Source organism: Heloderma suspectum, chromosome 2, assembly GCF_057233095.1.
Source record: "Heloderma suspectum isolate Gila_16-S chromosome 2, 16-S_ref, whole genome shotgun sequence".
Classification (NCBI taxonomy): domain Eukaryota; kingdom Metazoa; phylum Chordata; class Lepidosauria; order Squamata; family Helodermatidae; genus Heloderma; species Heloderma suspectum.
The window spans coordinates 33,545,595-33,566,417 of record NC_139459.1 but is presented as its reverse complement, the minus strand read 5'-3'; the positions used below and the strand labels follow the sequence as shown (position 1 = coordinate 33,566,417).

Here is a 20,823-nt window from a genome sequence, read left to right as displayed (position 1 = left end):
TCCTAAAGCAAATTATAGAAACAAAGCTTGCCACAACAGGGAGCCAGTTCACACGATCATGTCCACACACATGCACACACAACTGTGATCATGCAAGTTCAAACAATTAGTGAAATCAAATGTCAGGTTAAAATCAATGCCATGCCACTGAATTCCACATGTCAAGAAGTGACGGTACAGCTCAATCTGTTCAAGGGCTATCTCCATCGATGGGCAAAATCCAAACTCATCTGGTGTTTTTCTTAGAAAACTTTTCTAAAGTAGATATATCTTCCTAAACAAAGAGGAAAAAAGAGCTGCCAAGGAGATTATGTAGCTGTGGGGCCGGCCCTACCACTAGGAAGGGTGAGGAAACCACCTCAAGCAGCAGTCATTTGGTGTCATGAAAAGGCAGCAAATTGTCAGTTATTAATTTATTATTATTGGGTTGGGTCCAGGCTTAAGTCAAACTTGGAGCAGACCCATTGAAATCAATAGGACATAAGTCATTCATTGTATTTTTCCATATTTAGCTTTCAACTAGATGGATAATAAATCATCTCTTACCTGCCCTCCATAGTAAAACTCTTCTGAGTCATTATCCCCTTCCGAATCTTCTTCAACCGCACTACTGTGCCTTGACTCCTGGTTAAAAAAAAAGGAAAGAAAAGAAGGATGGACAGAGAAAAACTGATGAATGGCATCTTTTTCTTTTACCATCCTCCTTTTCAATTAAGAATTATACTAACTGAGAACTGGTTAAAATTGTGCTATGTATCAGGAAGTTCCCAGTTCGAATCTTGCCTCTGCCATCAACTCACTATGTGCAAATAGGCAAGCCACTTTCTCTCAGCTGTAAAAATGACAAATAGTGCTTTGAATGCTAGAAAGCACTATACAAATTTATTATTATTAATAATAATAATACATCACTCTGGCAAGGCGACACCTCTATCAACGTTGGCCCACTGCCATACCAGCCCAAGTATCCCATGTAAGAATGGCAGAGAGTAGGACCCTGGAGAGGCCAACAGGAGCTTAACTGAAGGAAACATAAAGCTAGCTGGTGGTGTCATCAGAGGGCGACACGAAAGGAAGCCAGTTTACTGGTGGTTAGAAAAGTATCTTTGGTAACACTGCAAAAGAGCTCTGGAGGGGAATGCCAAGGATGGCTCAACCCTTCACACTATATTTCTTAGAAGCGCATATATACTTTACTCAAAAAGCCCCTAATTATTTTGCCCAAACAAATTAATCAACCAAATTAACACTGAGTACTTGGCTTGTTATGTCAATGGATTTCAGGTTTTTGTGTAGGTTTTTGTGTAGTCCTCTTACTGAGCAATCATCCCTGTACTGGTGGGATGACAATAATACTATCAAAACTCCTATACTTTAAGTCAATATAGACCTTCCTTTTTCCCTGACTCTCTCACTTTCTCTCTCTCTCTTTCTGTCTTTGAAACCTCCTGAGCAATCCTTTAAGCCAACTGTATCATGCACACAAACTGGAGAGCATAAGAGCCATGCTGGATCAGACCAAGGGTCGATCTAGTCCATCATTCTGTTCCCATAGTGGTCAAGCAGCTGCCTGTGGGAAAATCACAAGTAAGACATGACTCTGTCAGCCTAGATTGAGTATAGTTGTGGTGTGGCAGCTGTCTGACCAATCCACCACATGCCCAAATCACATTTAATACTCAGTACATCCTTGTCTTTTTCATGGGATCCTGAAGGTTCATCTTTTAATCTGCCCAGCTCCTAAAATCATCTTCAGATGCCCTCCTTCAGTTGCTCCGACTAAATGAGGTGAGGCAGGTTGGTGGCTACTAAGGGGAGGACCTTTTCAGTGGTAGCACCTCAGTTGTGGAATGATCTCCCCAGAGAAGCTCATCTGGTGCATACATTGTGGTCTTTTGAGCACCAGGAGAAATTCTTTTTATTCTCCCAGGCTTTTCAATCCTTCAGTTCTTTAAAAATACTGTGTTTTACATTGTTTCACTTTTTGACGCTGTGAAATAGACTTACATTAGTACAGAAGAACAGGGGCAGAGAAATCAAGGAGCAAAGGTTTTGCTTTTGTTTTTTTAAGTCCTAATTATGAAGGATGCTGGTACCTAAGAATTTTAATATTTTTCCATCTCTCTTTCAGGCCACTGCCTAAGAATAAGATACAGATGCTGAGAAACTGAAAATAATTTTCCAGGGCTGCATTGCAATATAGCTTGTACTAGAAGAGTTGCTTCCTCCATTTATTTATTTGGGAGAAATCTTAGCATTTGGACCATCAGAGGGCTCGATAACTAGGAGGACTGCTATTCAAATAAAGCTCCACAAACACTGAGCAGCACAGAGTATGCATAGCGAATAACTAGCAATGTCATATCTCTGAAGTTGACATAATGACTACACTATTGTATATATTGGAATCTTATTGCCTGCATTTCCCTCTTGGATCAAAACCATTTTTGATCTAGACTATTACACATTCTTCATTCCTGCCTTTTACACAGGTCCTTAACTGAATGGGGATCACCTATGTAACTGTAGGAGGGGAAAGATATCTGCTCAAAATCACATTCCATTTGCCAACAGTTTCCATGCCTTGTGAATCTAATCCAACTTTCTGTTATGGTTATCTTCAAATTCAGGACAATCATACAGACAGGCAATATAAAAGAATGAGGGGTGTGTGTGTGTGTGTGTTTCAATGGGTGGGGAGTTATTATGGTTTATTTTATTTTCTCCTTATAAATGACCTTAGCTAAAGGAGAAACATGCTGCAACATTTACGGTTTGCACAAACCAGGGAGCCTTCCCAAATAAAGTGTCAACACAGATGAAAGAATCATAAAATGGAAGATCATGCTGTGAACATAACTGAGCACAGTTCTTGGCCAATTCCCAGTGAAATGAATGAGAGTTACACAGCAATTCATTTCGTGTAAGAGAAAGACCTAAAATATTGTATCCTTTCTTTTGAACTTGGTAAAAAAAAAACCCTCCTTGACCAGGCCTTCCTAAGCCCCTTTGGGTCTAAAGGTAGGCTCTGCCAACATGAAATTAGCACTCTGACGAACACAGGGAGCTGCCTTATACCAAGTTAGACCACTGGTCCCTCCGTCTCAGTCTACATACACTGACTGGCAGCAGCTCTCCAGCATTTCACACAGGAGTCTTCCCCATCCCTATCTAGAGGCACCAGGGATTGGATATGGGAACTTTTGCATGCAAAGGATATACCCTATAGCCCCTTCCCTACCTCTCAAAATAATGCTGACCTACATGTCAGGCTACAGGTCTTAAGAAGCACGTGGATCAAAGCAACACAGTTCTGTGGCACTTTAAGGACTAACACACTGATTGCAGCATGTACTTTCAGAATCAAGCTCATTGAATCACCAAGAAGTAGAAAAAAGATGAACACCACAATAAGGGGGCAATCCTATGGCTGCTAGTCAGTGACCAGACAGCCATAGGATACATCAGTTCTGGGAACCGACCTTCCCCCCCTCCCGCACTGCCTCACAGGCAGATCAGAACAGCCCTATGCTCTGTGGGAAGAGGAGCGCAGAGTAGCAAAAATGGGGCGTTCCAGGGTGGAGAAGGCAGAAATGCCAGCACGACACATCCAATGTGTCATCCGGCAGCCTCCTCCCCTGCTCCCCCTTCCCGCAGCTAGACAGCTGGAATCGGCTGTCTGGCCACAAACGCAGAGCAGCTGAAGCACAGGACAATCCCCTCTGCGCTACCCCTGCCCTGCACTGGATAGGTGGTTGTCTCCGAGTTCGGAGGCAGCCTATCCCAGTAGGATTTCTCCCTCTGTGTATTAATCTTTATGATGCCATAAGACTTTTTGTTGTTCCCCCCAAACATTATTCTTGTGCACCTCATCCAGAAGGTGCATAAAACAGCAACGTTGAGAGCAGTCACACCATCAGTGTGGCGCAGAGTGGTAGGTGGCAGTATTGCAACTGAAACTCTCCCCACGACCTGAGTTCGATCCCAGCGGAAGCTGGGTCCCAGGTAGCCAGCTCAGGTCAACTCAGCCCTCCATCCTTCCGAGGTCGGTTGGTAAAATGAGGACCCAGCTTGCTGGGGGAAAGGTGGTCACGACTGGGGAAGGCAATGGCAAACCACCCCGCTATAGTCTGCCATGAAAACGCCAGCGCAAGCGGCGTCCCTCTAGGGGTCAGTAATGACCCGGTGCTTGCACAGGAGGAACCTTTCCTTTCCTATACGAAGTCAGACCAGGGCTCTTCTTACATTCTTATCACACTATTTGTATTTCTTTTTTTGAACATGTGTCTTTTATTTATGATAGAACTATCCCGTGGATTCTTATTCGCATGAGAAAGTGCACACACCAGTTCCACCGGCACCACGTTGCCCTATTCGCTTCACTGGCAGGGACAACTTATAGCATTCCATGGAAGAGCACAACGACCTTTGGATAAACGCCAGCGTCTATGTACTTTATTTGACCAGGCTAACTTGGAGGAAGTGTTTTATCCAGCTTTCCATCTTGTTAGCTTCCTCTCTGCTCTGCTCGCTGCAAGAATTGCACTTATCAAGCAATACTGTACCTCTCCATTTTCTCTTTGTAACTTTGATTTTATGGATAAGCAACAGTTGACATCACTGGTTTTCTGCAATTCTAAAAGAAAAGAAAAAAAGCGGGGGAGAACAACGTTAGCAAGTAAGGAGTGCTAAGCTAACGTTCAATCAGCTTGGACTTTAATATAAATAAACAATCGTGAAACAGAACTATACTGCCTTATAGACAGACTATCTGTTCATCTAGCAGCAGATTTTCAGGGTCTCCAATAATGGCCTTTCACATCACTTGCTTTCTGATCCTTTTAACTGGAAATGCCAGGAACTGAACTTGGGAGCTTCTGCATGGAAAGCACATGATATACTACTGAGCTACTGTCCCTCTTTTATACTGAAGTTTAGAAAGTGAAAGGTGGGGGGGGGGAGATGGGTGAGTGAGACACACCCAATGGGCTGCCTCTTTCAGTGAGTGTACCTCCTCACCATCCTTGCCACCAGCTGCTATTGCTCCTCACCCTCTTTCTCATCATTGCTACCACTTGCTTGCTTGACAGGCAGAGAGCCTCTGAGCATGTAGGCAGTGGCATTTACCACTCTTCCTTCTCACCACCACCGCTGTCTGGGCCAGAGCGAGAGGCAGGTGAACAAGCAGGTTGCAATGGTGAACAGGAGAAGCAACTCCGGGGGGCTCTTGTCAATGAGCCCTTGGCCTGTCCATGTCTACCCTTGGTGCTGCCCCTGAAAATGGTTGTATAGTCCAGGATTCTGCTGCTGACAACAAGGCTAGTCTAAGAACTGGTGCACAATCCTCAAGGATGCTCTGAGGAAATCAGACTCCTCAAACTGAATTCTCTATGCGCAAAGGTGCTATTTAGGGTCCCTTTTCATACAGGTTGCTGCCATCCATTGAGTCTTGGCAGTCTTGCACTGTGGCTGTCAGAAACATCTGGCAGGGGTGTGGAGGCTCTGGTGATAATCTCTGACAAGGCACTCAAAACGTTACAAAATGGGTGTGAATAACCTACCCCAGGGGGAAACATGCATTGCCCTCCCTGTTGGAAGTGCAGTGCACCATCCCTAAGCAAATTTTTCATACCCTTATAAATCTTCATTTTCCCCACCAGCTAGTGTTAACAGTGCCATTTTAAAATTAATGCATAAGGTATGTTATAAGCACATCTGAGCTGTTGACCTTAATTACGATTCATGTAGAACTAAAGTAAATGGATGCTAAATATAATTTTCATTTTTATTTATGGAGAAAAAATTGTCATTTACTCTAGATAAAAAATACAAAATTAATGAATAAAAACAGACAAATTGTGTATAAGAAAATAGGCTGCATTTACTGTGGCCAACCGGAGCTGGCCCAAGAACACTTGGCGCCAAAACTGTCATCTTTTCAGTACCAGGTTCAGTACCAGGTACTGTCCTCTACTCCTAGGCATTTAATGGCATATGACGGGTCACTTATGTTGGCTGTCTTGAACAGGTCTGTTATTGAAATTGTGTACTGAAATTGTTTTTAGCTGTTTGATTGTTCTAAATTTCGTGTCTTAAACATTTTAGACCATGTTTATTATAATGCTGTATTATAATGTTTATAATGTTATAGCTTTTGTATAGAAATGTTAATGATGATGACGATGTAACTCTACTCAAGTAAGTCCCATTAGCTTACTCAGTGGAACCCAATGGGACTTACTCCCAGGTGACAGGATTATAGCCTGAATGTATTATTAAAATTGCCCTTCATTAGTAAAGCCAAGTACTAAATACTAACCAGGGAATCTTTATATGTTAAATACTAAGCAGCTGATCCTTAGCAATTCCTCCTAGAGTTTTGTCATGTCTAGTCTCAAAAGTACCTCCTTCAGCCTTTGCTTTTCCGAAGCATCATCAGCCTGGCAGTCATGGAAACCATGCTGGCATCTACTGGTGTGGTCTACCACCCCTCTGTCAGCATTCAAGACGTCTCTCTCTGTTACCTTGTACCAGCCTTCCCCAACCTGGTACCCCACAGATGTTTCTGACTATAATTCCCATCAGGCCCTGCCAACATGGCCAATCAACAGGGATATTGGGAGTTGTAGGCCAAAACTTCTGGAGGGCACCAGCTTGGGGAAGGGTGGGCTAATCCAACCCTGACATGCCACCATCTGCCCTTTGCACCTACTGCCCTGGACTTGGCCATGTGTGATTGATTAAGACCCTGGACATATGAATCAGTGGAATAAGCTCAGTGGAGCCTGGTGGCTCTGATTCCAGTGGAGTTGTGAATCCATTCTAGGTTTTAGTCAGAACCAGCCAGAACTATTTTGGGGATATTGTTCAGCATCTTCAATAGCTTTTTCAGAGTTCTGGCTGGATCTGAAAAAAAAAACCAGAATGGATTCACAGCCCCACCGAAATCGCAGCCACCAGCCTCCATTGAATATTATTACATAATAATAAGTTTGCTGTCTTTTGCCTTGATAAGCCTTGAAGAGTATTGAACAGAACTTCTTTGGCTCAGGGAGCTTTGCTAGCAAAAATGGAGTACTCCAACTAAACAAAAGTCATATTCTATCTGCTATCATATTCCAACTGCCTTATTAAATGGATAATATGATACGGAGCTTGGCTATCTCAGTATTACCTGTAGCAATTCGGTGGAAAATTACTGGAATTGGCTCTGTTGTAACTAATACATCTTCATCGTTATCTGAACTGGACACGTAGGTATTATCTGCAAAAGGGAAAAAACACAAATCCTGTATTTAATATAAATATAAAGACTTAATGCAAAGCCCACATGCACTCTCCAGGCCCTCTGCTCTGCAACAGCTGTGAATTTTCCTCTTTTAAGCTAAAAGAATGTATAACCGCTCATCTCTTCTGAGAGGATGGGAGTCATTTACACAGGTTACGATGATTCTGTTCATTCTTGGATCATGAACCAACATCTCTATGGTGAACTTAAATATTTCTGGAAATAAGGGAGCCAGAGCTGAGAAAGTACTCAAAAGCAGAACCTGGGAAACTGAACTCTGCCAATCTGCAGATTTGGAATGGATTTTTTTGGCTGATTTTCATATCTCTGTATTATTTAAATATGTTCTGGTATTTGAGGTAAAGGGTCAAGATTCAAAGAAGTGTGTAACTATTTCAATGTTCCTAATGGAGCTTTGTACTTGTGTTTCTGAATTAGCAACACACACACACCTCAACAGCAAACTGCTTTGGAAGCTTAAAACACTTTTCAAAAGAAGTTTGTGATTATGGCATGGGTGAGGTGGGATTCTACTATTCAAAGGGGTGGTGGTGGAAGTAAAATATCCCTCTTGGCATTCCTAAACTCGTGGTAACCTTTGCATCTCAGCCAGCCATTGCCATAAGGAAACTATAATAATGCTATGCAATCTTCTCTTCCCCTTCATGGATCACTGCCTTGTTGTGGCGAAGGGGCTTGCGTAACTCAGTGAAGCCATAAGCTATGCCGTGCAGGGCCACCCAAGACGGACAGGTCATGGCAGGGAGTTCTGACAAAATGTGGTCCACTGGAGAAGGAAATGGCAACCCACTCCAGTATTCTTGCCAAGAAAACCCCATGGAACGTATCACAAGGCTAAAAGAGATGACGCCGGAAGATGAGCCCCTCAGGTCGGAAGGTGTCCAATATGCTACTGGGGAAGAGCAGAGGGTATTTCCAAGTAGCGCCAGAAAGAGTGAAGCGGCTGGGCCAAACCCGAAAGGACACTCAGCTGTGGATGTGTCTGGTGGTGAAAAGAAAATCCGATGCTGTAAAGAACAATATTGTTTAGGAACCTGGAATGTCAGATCAATGAATCAAGGTAAGCTGGAGGTGGTCAAACATGAGATGGCAAGATTGAACATCGACATCTTGGGAATCAGCGAACTAAAATGGACAGGCATGGGCGAATTTAATTCAGGTGACTATCATATCTACTATTGTGGGCAAGAATCCCTTAGAAGAAATGGAGTAGCACTCATAGTCAACAAAAGGGTGGGAAAAGCAGTACTGGGGTACAATCTTAAAAATGATAGAATGATCTCAGTACGAATCCAAGGCAAACCATTCAACATCACAGTAATTCAAGTCTATGCCCCAACCACTGAGGCCGAAGAAGCTGAGGTTGATCGGTTCTATGAAGACCTACAACACCTTCTAGAACTAACACCAAAAAAAGATGTCCTCTTCATCATAGGGGATTGGAATGCTAAAGTAGGAAGTCAAGAAATCACAGGGATAACAGGCAGGCATGGCCTTGGTGTACAAAATGAAGCAGGACAAAAGCTAATAGAGTTTTGCCAAGAGAACATGCTGATCATAGCAAACACTCTTTTCCAACAGCACAAGAGGCGACTCTACACATGGACATCACCAGATGGTCAATATCGAAATCAGATTGATTATGTCCTTTGCAGCCAAAGATGGAGAAGCTCCATACAGTCAGTAAAAACAAGACCTGGAGCTGACTGTGGCTCAGATCATGAGCTGCTTCTTGCAAAATTTCGGCTTAAATTGAAGAACGTCGGGAAAACCACTAAACCGTTCAGGTATGACCTCAATCATATCCCTGATGAATATACAGTGGAGGTGAGGAATAGATTTCAGGGATTAGACCTGATAGACAGAGTGCCTGAGGAACTATGGACGGAGGTCTGTAACATTGTTAAGGAGGCAGCAACGAAATCCATCCCAAAGAAAAAGAAATGCAAGAAAGCAAAGTGGCTGTCTGATGAGGCTTTACAAGTAGCTGAGGAAAGAAGGGAAGCGAAAAGCAAGGGAGAAAGGGGAAGATATACCCAACTGAATGCAGAGTTCCAGAGAATAGCAAGGAGAGACAAGAAGGCCTTCTTAAATGAACAATGCAAAGAAATCGAGGAAAACAGTAGAATGGGAAAGACTAGAGATCTCTTCAAGAAAATTGGAGATCTCAAGGGAACGTTTTGTGCAAAGACGGGCATGATAAAGGACAAAGAAGGCAGGGACCTCACAGAAGCAGATGAGATTAAGAAGAAGTGGCAAGAATACACAGAAGAACTATACAGGAAAGATCTGAATGTCCCTGATAGCCATGATAGTGCGGTCACTGAACTTGAGCCGGACATCCTAGAGAGTGAAGTCAAGTGGGCCTTAGGAAGCATTAGTAACAACAAAGCTAGCGGAGATGACAGTATTCCAGCCGAGCTATTTAAAATCCTAAAAGATGATGCTGTTAAAGTGCTGCATTCAATATGCCAACAAATCTGGAACACTCAACAGTGGCCACAAGACTGGAAAAGGTCAGTTTACATTCCAATTCCAAAGAAGGGCAACGCCAAAGAGTGTTCAAACTACCGCACAATTGCGCTCATTTCACATGCCAGCAAGGTGATGCTCAAAATCCTACAAGCTAGGCTTCAGCAGTATGCGAACCGAGAACTACCGGAAGTACAAGCTGGGTTTCGAAGAGGCAGAGGAACTAGAGATCAAATCGCCAACATTCGCTGCATCATGGAGAAAGCAAGAGAATTCCAGAAAAACGTCTATTTCTGCTTCATTGACTACGCTAAAGCCTTTGATTGTGTGGATCACAACAAACTGTGGCAAATTCTGAAAGTGATGGGTGTACCAGACCACCTTACCTGTCTCCTGAGAAACCTGTACGAGGGTCAAGAAGCAACAGTAAGAACCAGACATGGAACAACCGATTGGTTCAAAATTGGGAAAGGAGTACGACAAGGCTGCATATTGTCACCCTGCTTATTTAACTTATACGCAGAGTACATCATGAGAAATGCCGGGTTGGATGAATCAGAGGTCGGAATTAAGATTGCTGGGAGAATTATCAACAACCTCCGATATGCAGACGATACCACCCTAATGGCAGAAAGCGAAGAGGATCTCAAGAGCCTCTTGTTGAGGGTGAAAGAGGAGAGTGCAAAAGCTGGTTTGAAACTCAACATTAAAAAAACGAAGATCATGGCATCTGGCCCCATCACTTCCTGGCATATAGAAGGGGAAGAAATGGCAGCAGTGACAGATTTTACTTTCTTGGGCTCCAAGATCACCGCAGACGGTGACTGTAGCCATGAAATTAAAAGACGCTTGCTCCTTGGGAGGAAAGCTATGGCCAACCTAGACAGCATAGTAAGAAGCAGAGACATCACCTTGCCGACAAAGGTCCGTCTAATCAAAGCTATGGTTTTCCCAGTAGTAATGTATGGCTGTGAGAGCTGGACTATAAGGAAGGCTGAGCGCCGAAGAATTGATGCTTTCGAACTGTGGTGCTGGAGAAGACTCTTACGAGTGCCCTGGACTGCAAGGAGGTCAAATCAGTCCATCCTAAAAGAAATCAACCCTGAGTGCTCATTGGAAGGACAGATAATGAAGCTGAAGCTCCAGTATTTTGGCCACCTAATGCGAAGAGAAAACTCCCTGGAAAAGACCCTGATGCTGGGAAAGACTGAAGGCAAAAGGAGAAGGGGACGGCAGAGGATGAGGTGGCTAGATAGCATCACTGATGCAATGAATATGAACTTGAGCACGCTCCGGGAGAGAGCGCAGGACAGGAAGGCCTGGCGTGCTATGGTCCATGGGGTCACGAAGAGTCGGACACGACTGAACGACTGAACAACAACAATCTTCTCTTGTAAAGGATTTTGCAAATATGTGACATCATGAACAAACAAACAAGAATACTAGAAATACAGAGATTTTGATGTCATCCTAGTCCCAAAGGTTTTAATTTAAATCCAGAAATGGGAATTTCAGCATTCATGGTTCCTGTGGGTTGCTGCTTAGGGGAGTAGGAAGATGAGGGCCCGCAGTCACAGAGGCCTCTAAATCCTGGTGTGACAGGAAACTATCCTGAATTCAGAGAAGCAAAAAGGAGACAACAAGCAAATATCAATGTACACAGGCCTCTTCAACGGTGACCAGGAAAGCAGCTTCAACAAGCCAGAGTCAAATGGTCAAGCAGTAGAAATGGCCTTTCCTTGGCCTCTGATGAAAACACGGTAAAAGCATACTCATTAATCAGATGTATAGATTTAGGCTGCAATCCATAACACACTTAGTTGAGGCCATCACCTTTTTTTAAAAAAAAACCTGTTCACTGATTTTCAGTCCCATTTGGAAACGTGAAAATGCTTTTTCCTAACCCATTTCTCTCTCATTTGGCAACCATTTTTGTTAGTTTGTTTAACCCTTCTGTGGGATACGCTGAAACGTGAAACAAAGATGCCCTTTTTTATTTTATTTACTTTGCCTTCTCACTAGGTGGGCAAGACCCAGTGGCTGGCAAACAGCCCTAGCCAAGTCACTTGAATGCACTGTTCAGGGAGGGAGAGCGTCATCCTTCCTGACCTGACTAAATGTCTGGGCCTCTCAGTCAGACGTCCATTACTGACAAATAGGGCAAAGAAGGCAGCCAGCTTAGGTCTCGTAATATCTCTTGCTAGTTAACAAAGCTCAGACAGGCTATTAGCATCAGAGACACCAGCGCTTCTGCAACTTACGTCTGTCAGCGAGCATTAGCTTGTGCACTTATTCATTGGAACATACTCTGTAAACTATAATGACTCCTAAAGGAGTCATTGTGCTATATTGTATTGATTCTCAGTAATGGAACTCCGAGTCTCCAAGCTGTGTGTTGTAAGCTTGTTCTGGAAGATAGGACTACTATCTTTGTATCAACATTTTATCACTAAAACATATAAATATGTACTGGAATTACTGTGACATCTATAGCCTGCTTACCACAGAATTTAATAGGCTTACCCTGAGGGATGTTTCCACGACAATGGAAGGAGAAGCAAATGGAGGAGTACCAATTTTTTAAAAAGGAATCAGCTTTGTTGAGCTTTGGTCCATGCAGGGCTCCATGAGGGAGTGCTCCACACCACTAAAAATCACTTCACAGAACATACTTTGGGGTGGGGTGGGGTGGGGTGGAGTGAATGTCATCTGACTGACAGGGGCTGCTCAACCAATAAGAGAGGCTTCTCCCCACCTGCTCTCCCCCCTTTCTCCTTTCCCCTGAAGCTGCAAATGCACCTGCATTTCAGGACCAAGCCTCATTGAGCACAATGGGAGTTACTTCCAAGTAGACACACATATGCTTGTGCTGGGAAAGATGGGGGGGAGGGGGAGAACACAAGGATGGGAAACCAGCCTCCTTTCTAACCAAACTGATACTGCACAGAATCTCTATAATGAAGCTGTGAAGTAGTTACTTCCTAAGGCGATAAACCAAACAACGGAGAATCGGAGCCTCGAGATCATGCTTTAGAGCATTTAGGAATGCGCTTTGAACTGTGGCATTTCAACTGAGGGGGAACTCTGTAAATTCTGATGTGGGCATTCAGGGGACAAGCCTCATTAGCACAATGGGAGTTACTTCCGAGTAGACAGTAATTGGTTTGTGCAGGGATGGGAAACACACAGGAAACACGCCTTGACTCGAGTCACAATGAAAGGCACACACCTGGGTAGGGCTAGCATAACCGAGGTACATGTGGGGGCTGGGGCACACAACAACTATATGGCCATGGCCAAGAACCCGACTTGAGGAAAAGAACTGGACTTTAAGCAGTCTCAGGAAATCTGGGTTTTCCCTGACAAACTCTGGGGTGGCTGCTGGATGGCCATGATGTCATGTATTCCTAACAACCTCCAAACGCAGCCAGCTTGGAGTAAATCACTGGTGGAGGCAACCCCTGGACTGAGTTGTGGATTGCTGTCTTTTTATTCCTAAAACTAGCACTTGGTACTTGCAGGGCTGTAAGGCAGGATATAAACAGTCCTGAGTATACCCTTGTGTCTTCCCCATCAGCATCATCAAGAAACTCAACATTTGGTGCCAAGAATAGATGCAAATTCAGCAAATTTGTAAACATTTGCTTGCTTTTCAGTAATGTATTCTGCTTCCCAGATATATTTTTCAACCAGTTTGAGACACTTGAAGTCATCATTGTTGCAGGTTTTATTGTTGGCTTTTATTGTTGTTGTTGTTTGTTTTTATCGCTTTTAATATTATAACTGTTTTTATGTATTTTACTGCTGTAAGCTTCCTTGGGAGGGCATCTGCCCTGAAAGGCGGCCAATAAATGTTTTAAATAAATAAAAAATAAATAAAACCTGTGACCCCCTAGATGTTGTTGCACTTCAATGCCCATCATTCCCAGCCAGCATGGCAAATGTCCAGGGATGCTGGGAGTTGTAGTCCAACAACATCTGGAGAGCTACAGGTCCCCCATCCATGCTCCAGAACAGGGGTGGGAAACTTCGAGCAGTCCAGAGGCCAATTTCTCCTCGAACCAGCCATGGGCTGGACTCCTGCTGCCACACTGACAAAAATGGGATGGGAGTAAATGAAATTGTGGCTTGCCTCTACAGAGGCTTAGAATGGACCAATTTTGCTTGTCTTTAAGCTACATTTCTCCATTCTGAGCCTCTATGGTGGTTTACCACCGAACTGGCAAAGTGCGACTTTTTAAAAAACTCTTTTCCAGATAAAAAAAGAAAATAGGTGCAGCGTGGGGTAGAGGGAGCCACACACAGCCCATGTGCTCTGTGTTTCCCACCCCTCCTCTAGAACATCAGTGTCTGAACGGAAGGTGGCTGCAACTCGTCTCTAGTGCACACTGATGTAACTGCAGGTGCACACGCAAAAGGGCATGCCACAGTGTACAGCCTGCGCTTTCGCACACGGCAGCTGCTGCTATGTTGAACAGCCAGTGACATTCTTGTAGGACAACTGAGTTTTCCAAATATATCTTTAAGCAAAAAAAAAGGACAAACACCCTCTTGTTTTTTAAACCAATGGGAGGATAGATTACTGCAGAGTACACCAATACAGTGGGAGCAGTAGAGCCCTTCAACAATGTGTGATAGTGTGGAGGGATGGAGAAAGATTTCCAAACAGGGGAGGTCAGATATGCAAGCAGCTCTGCTCGAATGGCTGCGGTGAGCACAACCTACCTGAGACAACCTCCCCTGCCCTCATTCTGCTCACACACACACCCCCCACCCCAGGCCTGAGTTTTCTCCTTCCCATTTCCTGGAGGCTGCACTGGGCTGCTTGCTTTTGATAGCCTGAGGTAATGGGTGCTTACAGTGTTCTGGCTGCAAAGCCTGCAACTTGGCAAAAGGAAAACAATGCAATGGGGAGCGGGGGGGGGGCAGGAATGGCATAAGACCAGAAACTGCAGTCAGCACCAGTGGGGGGTAAAGAGGTTTGCTAGAAGAAACTGTCTGCGGCTGCCTTGCAAGAGAGACGGGAGGGGAGTTCCTGCCCATCCCCTTTCATCGCTGGGAGAAATTTCCATAAGGAATGGAAAAAGTTCCTCCACCCAAGCTGGACCACTGAAATGAAGAATGCTTGGCAGGAAACAGGGGTGGGTTTGTAGGTGAAATAATTGTGAACTCCCTTCTGATATGGTAAATGAATTCCTGGACTGAGCATGTGCTCAGACATACCCTTTTCATTCATTCTAAGTGTATGCTTGTCCCCTAAACCACTACTTTTCATTTGGGTCCAGTTCGTGAATCTTGGGGTTGAAGCAAAACAAAAACAAAACAAAGTAGATTGATCCAGTCAGCCTGAAGTCTGTCTACCACAGTGACAGCTGTAGGCAGATAAAATCTCTTTGTCTTAGGGCCAGAACAGACATTTCTTTAAACGTGTGTCTAGCAGCTATGTTTTCTTTTCATTTTTACTCTACAGTAGGTGCAGGAGGCCTGATCCAGACCTTAAGAGCTCCCCCCCCCCGCCACCCAACACTAGGGGCCCAATCCAGATCAGGGTCCCTGTGCCTACTCCAGAGTAAAATTGGGGGCGTAGGGGCAAGAGAGATGTAGCTGCTGCTAGAAACACATTCAAAGTAATGTCTGTTTTGGCGCACACACACACACACACACACACACACCACTTCTTCTCATGAATTGGATTCATTCTCACACCGAAAAGCAGAAACGAAGGCTGAAAAGCAGAAATAACAGTGCAAATGAAGTAGCTAATGGAAATGTGATTAGCACAAAGGTGATCCGGGGGCACAATAATGGAGTTTCAAATGGCTTCAGTTGAATCTTTAAAATCACGGCAGCAGCACGGAAAGTAGCACTTTACCTGGATAATCCTCAGAGACGTGCACTGAATACGATATGCTGTTAAAAAAAGAAGAAAAAAGAAAGATAAGGAAAAACCTAAGAAGCAGAAGAAAAATAATTGTACTGAACTTGTCCATATTTATTTATAGATTTCTGACAGTTCTGTAAAACAGGCACTTTGACAGCTTTCAAAGTGCTTAGTGAAAATAAATAAATAACCTGACATGGTGTGGAGGCCCATTTCTAGCTTTCCCTCCTGCTAATATAGTGCAACTCAAATCCAAAACCACATTTTTGCAGGAATGGAGGTGGAGAGCAGATGCAGGGAGGAGAATGTCCATTTCAGGGTAGTCTTCCCGCATTATCGCTCCTACTCTTTTAGTTTTAGTTTTATTTCTAAAGGAAAACATATTTGGGCTGCAACCTAAAAATCATTTAGGTTGCAGCCCAAACTCTTGCTAAGAATAATGAATTCCTTCAGGATGACTTTCCTGGAGTCTTGACCCTGCAGTATGTGTACTGCGGTCTTTGGTCTCAAACCATGGTGGATCTTTTACGCAAGAGCACCCTGTCCCTTCAGCGACAACTGTCATTCACTTATTGCCTTCAGGAAATTTTTTTGACAAAGTGAAGGCAATTAATCATTGTGAAAACTGTATGTCATATTTTTCTTTTTAAAATAAGGTTTCATATCTGTTCCTTATGCAACAGTCTCCACCAAACATCCAATTTGAGAAAGGGCATAGGGTCAAAACTAGTTTTGGGTTTTTAAAACCTAACCTGAGAGAAGGTTAGGAGAGTTTTTAAAACAAAGAGTTTGCAATTTCATATCCTAAGCACTATTAGAAATTGTGGAGGTAAATGCTTTGGCTTGGATCCAACAAGGCCCTGGGCAAACAGCTGCCCCACATACCACATCCTTTGCCTGGGTCTCCAACATGACGTGCATGGGCACCACCTCTCTTGGCATCCGCCACGCTCCCTGCCCCTCCTGATCTTTATTTCTTAAGACCATTCATTTATTTTTTTATTTTTTTAAAACTTATCTGAGAGGCTGACAAGCTGCAAAGTGAAGGGCTGCCTGCCAGAACCATCTTTATTGGGTTCAAAAGAGTGGTTTTGTGTTTTGGAACTCAGAAGCCCTCTCTGTCTTGTCCTTAAGACCTTGGACAAGTCACTTTTACTTTTGTCTCACCAATTTGCCTTCTGGAAGTGTTTTGTGACTGGCCATGTTCACCATGGCAACCATTTTATGAGTTCATCCCCATGGGTGCCATTTTGTGAGAGCACACAGAACACTCTTTCAAAATTTCAAATGTGTCCACTAGCCCAAAAGGTTTGGGGATCCCTATCCTATGCAGTTCGAGAAGGTCCTCCACCCATCAGAAGTGGCTTTTGGGGAGGGAACAGAAGGCTACATTGGGAAAGAGACAAAAAAGCTCCATAGCATGAGTGGAGGATCCAAGCCATTGCTTGGGAAGTGGTACTAATACTACCACCTGCCGAAATTGTACATTTTTAAAAGTTTATTTCATGTATTTATTTTTAAATTAACATCCCACTTTGTGTCAGAAGTCCCTAAAGCAGCTAACATCTACCAAATGCAATAATCCCTTGCAAAGAATTACAAATATAAATTGGAGTATCACACAGCAGCCCCCATAACTGGCTGTGTGCAAACCCATTTTCCTCAAGGAAAATGTACCCAATCTAATGAAGGATGCCCTGAATTTCTCAGCATAAGCTTTGAGAGAGATCTTTTCAGGCTTTCCAAGATCATGAAGACTTCTTTGCTGCCACTCCCCAACGTATTATGAAACTTTTACTTCATTGCATCCATGTCTTATGCTTCTAACAGAACACAACTGCCATGTATATGAAAGGAAGTTCTGCTCAGAATTTTTGTACCAAGTTATAAATTTAGGGCTAGAGTCTCAGGGACACTAGAAATGTTGTTAAAGTGGGGTGGAGAGCTCAAGGCAGCCCATTACTAAACTAAAACTTAAATTCAAAAGACACTGTTCATGGATACAATGGTATAGTGGTAAATTTTGAAGTGTAGGCACTCCTCATGACAGTCTCCATAGCCACACTCCTAAGGAGAGTCCAAAAATGCAGGCAGCTGTGTTGATCCATATCAACAACCAGTTTTAGCAGTTTTATCTCTAGCAGCAGCAGGTCTTTTGCAAAGCTTGAGGGTCTTAATTGGCCATTCAAGACCAAGCCATACTTTGTATTACAACAGGGAACTCATTGCCCCCCAGGGATTGTGAGGATTGCAGCTAAGCTAAGAGGGAAGCCCAAGGGAGGGGGTGGCAGATGATGTCAGCATTCCTGCTGATCTGATCTCGTCTGATCTCGTAAGCTAAGCAGGGTCATCTCTTGTTAGTACTTGGATGGGGGATCGCCTGGAATCAGGCTTCCTGCATTGAGCAGAGGTTGGACTCAATGGTCTTGTAGGCCCCCTCCAACCCTATGATTCTATGAGATCTATGATCAAAAAGTGTGGGAACCTGTGAGCCCTGGTGCCACTACACTATTGCATGAGTATTACAGAATGGTAAAAAAACTAGATGCTCAGTGGTCAGGGCTTGGCTCTTCACTCTCAACCTCAACTCTCTCTCTCTCTCTGCTTGTCTTGCCCTCCCTACTCTACACCAACGCTCTGACACCGCAGTCAGTTGCTGAGCTAACCACTCCCTCCCTTTCATCCATTAGCCTTGACTACATCAGTAGGATTTTTCTTTGCCTGTTCATTTGTGGGGGAGTGGGCATGGCCCCCTTGGCCAACCTTGTGTGTGTGGGTGGGTGGAGGGAGAATCTATTCCCCTATGCCTGCCTGCCTGTTCTGGGGACTCTGAGTATAAGACCAGACAACATTGCCAGGGACAGGGGAGGATGAGGGGATATAACATTTATTCATAATTGAATACTTTATTAGATGTATAATTAGATATAACTGTGCCAGGAGATGACATTTTACTTCCTCTCATAGTATCCTATTATTGTTTTGTTTTTTGTTTTTTTTCTTGATTAATAGTTTTATTTTAAAAAAGAAGAAGGGAGAACCAACATAGACACACAATACACATCATTACAACAACACATACAGGGATACACTAAAATACATCTAAGATTGTAAGGTATCTACCTTCAGCTCCCCTTACACAACAAATGCTTATTATTGTTCTCTACTTCTTATCTTAGTTGTATATCATACATTGAGTTCACAGACATTATCTCATTTCTCTCCTAATTTTTAACAAAGAAAAAAGTGAGTTGACCATCTCAAAGATCAGAATCCACATACATAGATATCATTTTCTCTATTTTTTGTACAAATTCTAAAAAAGATTTCCATTCTGACATAAATTTAATTATTAATCCTTCTTTAATTATAATAGTGAGTTTTACCATCTCTGCCAGCTCCATCATTTTCGTGATCCACTCATTCGCAGTTGGCATTGTTTCATTCCACCACTTTTGTACATACAATAACCTTGCAGCCGTTATCATACAGAGAAAGAAGATTCCCCTCTTCTCTTTTAAATATTTGTCCATTAGTCGCAGTAAAAAAGACTCTGGCTTTAATTCTATAGTAGTCTCTAATATTCTTTTAACTAGAGACTATATTCGTTTCCAAAATGTTTCAGCTTTTTTACAAGTCCACCATAGATGATAAAATGTTCCACCTTGGTCTTCCTATTATTGTCGTTTATTATTTATTTATTGCATTTCTATACCACCTTATAGCTCACGCTCTCTGGGTGGTTTACAGAAGTTAAAACGTTCTCCTCTAGACCCAGTGCCCTTCTGTGAAAGGCACAACCCTACAGACTATTCCAGTTTTACTGCCATGCTGCTGATGTGCATACCCCAGGTCGAAGGCTGGTGACTGACATTTGCTAATCCTGTCCTGATACAAATACTTTCAGGGCTGCTTTCAGATCTTAAGAGGCAGCAGGGAGGGTTCCCTTGTACAGTGCTGTAATGGCCCCAGGCCTGTAACCAAGTCATCAGTAGTCTTAGAGGGGCCTAGAGATCCATAATATTCTCTGCTTTGGTTTATTATTAGTGCAGTTCTCTTGCAAGGTGGGCCTCTTGGCTGGTAAGACGAGTCAAAGGTTGATATCACCGCCTCAGCGCATTCCATGCTAATGAGCTCTGGAACAGTTTCTCTTATCAGAGCCTAGGATGCACCTGAGAAGTGAGGCTATGCTTATGCCATAGCTACAGGTGTCTGTGCTGGGAAAGTTCTGATTGTTTTCCTCCTGACCAAGCACTGTTAGTCTATGCTGGGAAAGTTGCAGATGAAGGCTAATTAACTCTTTTTTTCTGTCATGCTGCCTCGCTGCTAACATGTATGGTATAAAACCCATTTTACCCCTTGGCTCTGGGTTCAGATAAGCTGTCTGATCCAACCATTGGGTACGCCTGTGCACTGTAATTACTCAATAAAGTCTCCTTGTAAGCAAACCTGGATCTGGCTTATCATTATCTCGGCACCTCTAAATTCTGGAAGCCCATTGCAGGGGCATGCAAGTGCTAAGAACATAAGAAGAGCTATGCTGGATCAGATGAAAGGCCTCTACAGCATTCTGTTTGTATGTCAGCATTCTCCAGCATTGCCAACCCAATGCTAGTGGGAAGCTCACAACATCAGCTGAATGTAATAGCACCCTCCTGCTCATGTTCCCCAGCAACTGGCATACAGAGCTCTTGTATTCCATTATTATCCTGCCTGTCACTTGTCTTTCATATTTGCTGGACTCTGTCCTTACTACTGCTGACTAGGGTCATACATTTGGGTTTGGGTTCAGGTCTGCAGCCTTTAAGATTTGGGGACTGGATGGGTGGGTGTAGGGAGAGCTCCCAAATGGCTTTTCCAGATGGGATTGGTCACAGCTTGCGCAGAAGTCTACATCCTGTGGCAACCATGTCATGTGTGAAGCAATCCTTAACCTGGGGCTGCTCTGTCTCCATCTGATAAGCTACACTTTCTCACCTGCCAGCCTAGACAGTTTTACTCTGGCATTTGGCATTGAGTTGCACCTCTTTTGGCAGACTGTTTCAGCCACAAAGAAAGACAGAAGCTGAGACACTTTCATGATTGATTGATTGGTTGATTGATTGATTGAAAAAGAGACTCTTTACAAGTCAGATGCCTGCTGCGCTAGCCTACTATACCA

At 43.5% G+C, this 20,823-nt stretch overlaps 1 protein-coding gene across 3 annotated transcripts in view; it reads right to left on the bottom strand.

The window, feature by feature from the left end:
- Positions 1-20,823, bottom strand: part of PARP8 (poly(ADP-ribose) polymerase family member 8) — a 207,817-nt gene that overhangs the window by 80,660 nt on the left and 106,334 nt on the right. For all 3 annotated transcript variants that reach the window (XM_084833190.1, XM_084833191.1, XM_084833192.1), the window contains 4 exons: positions 15,654-15,691; positions 7,175-7,264; positions 4,566-4,636; positions 547-624 (listed from right to left, as the gene is read on the bottom strand). In XM_084833190.1, the coding sequence (XP_084689316.1) occupies positions 547-624; positions 4,566-4,636; positions 7,175-7,264; positions 15,654-15,691 (277 nt within the window). The remainder of the gene's footprint in view (positions 1-546; positions 625-4,565; positions 4,637-7,174; positions 7,265-15,653; positions 15,692-20,823) is intronic.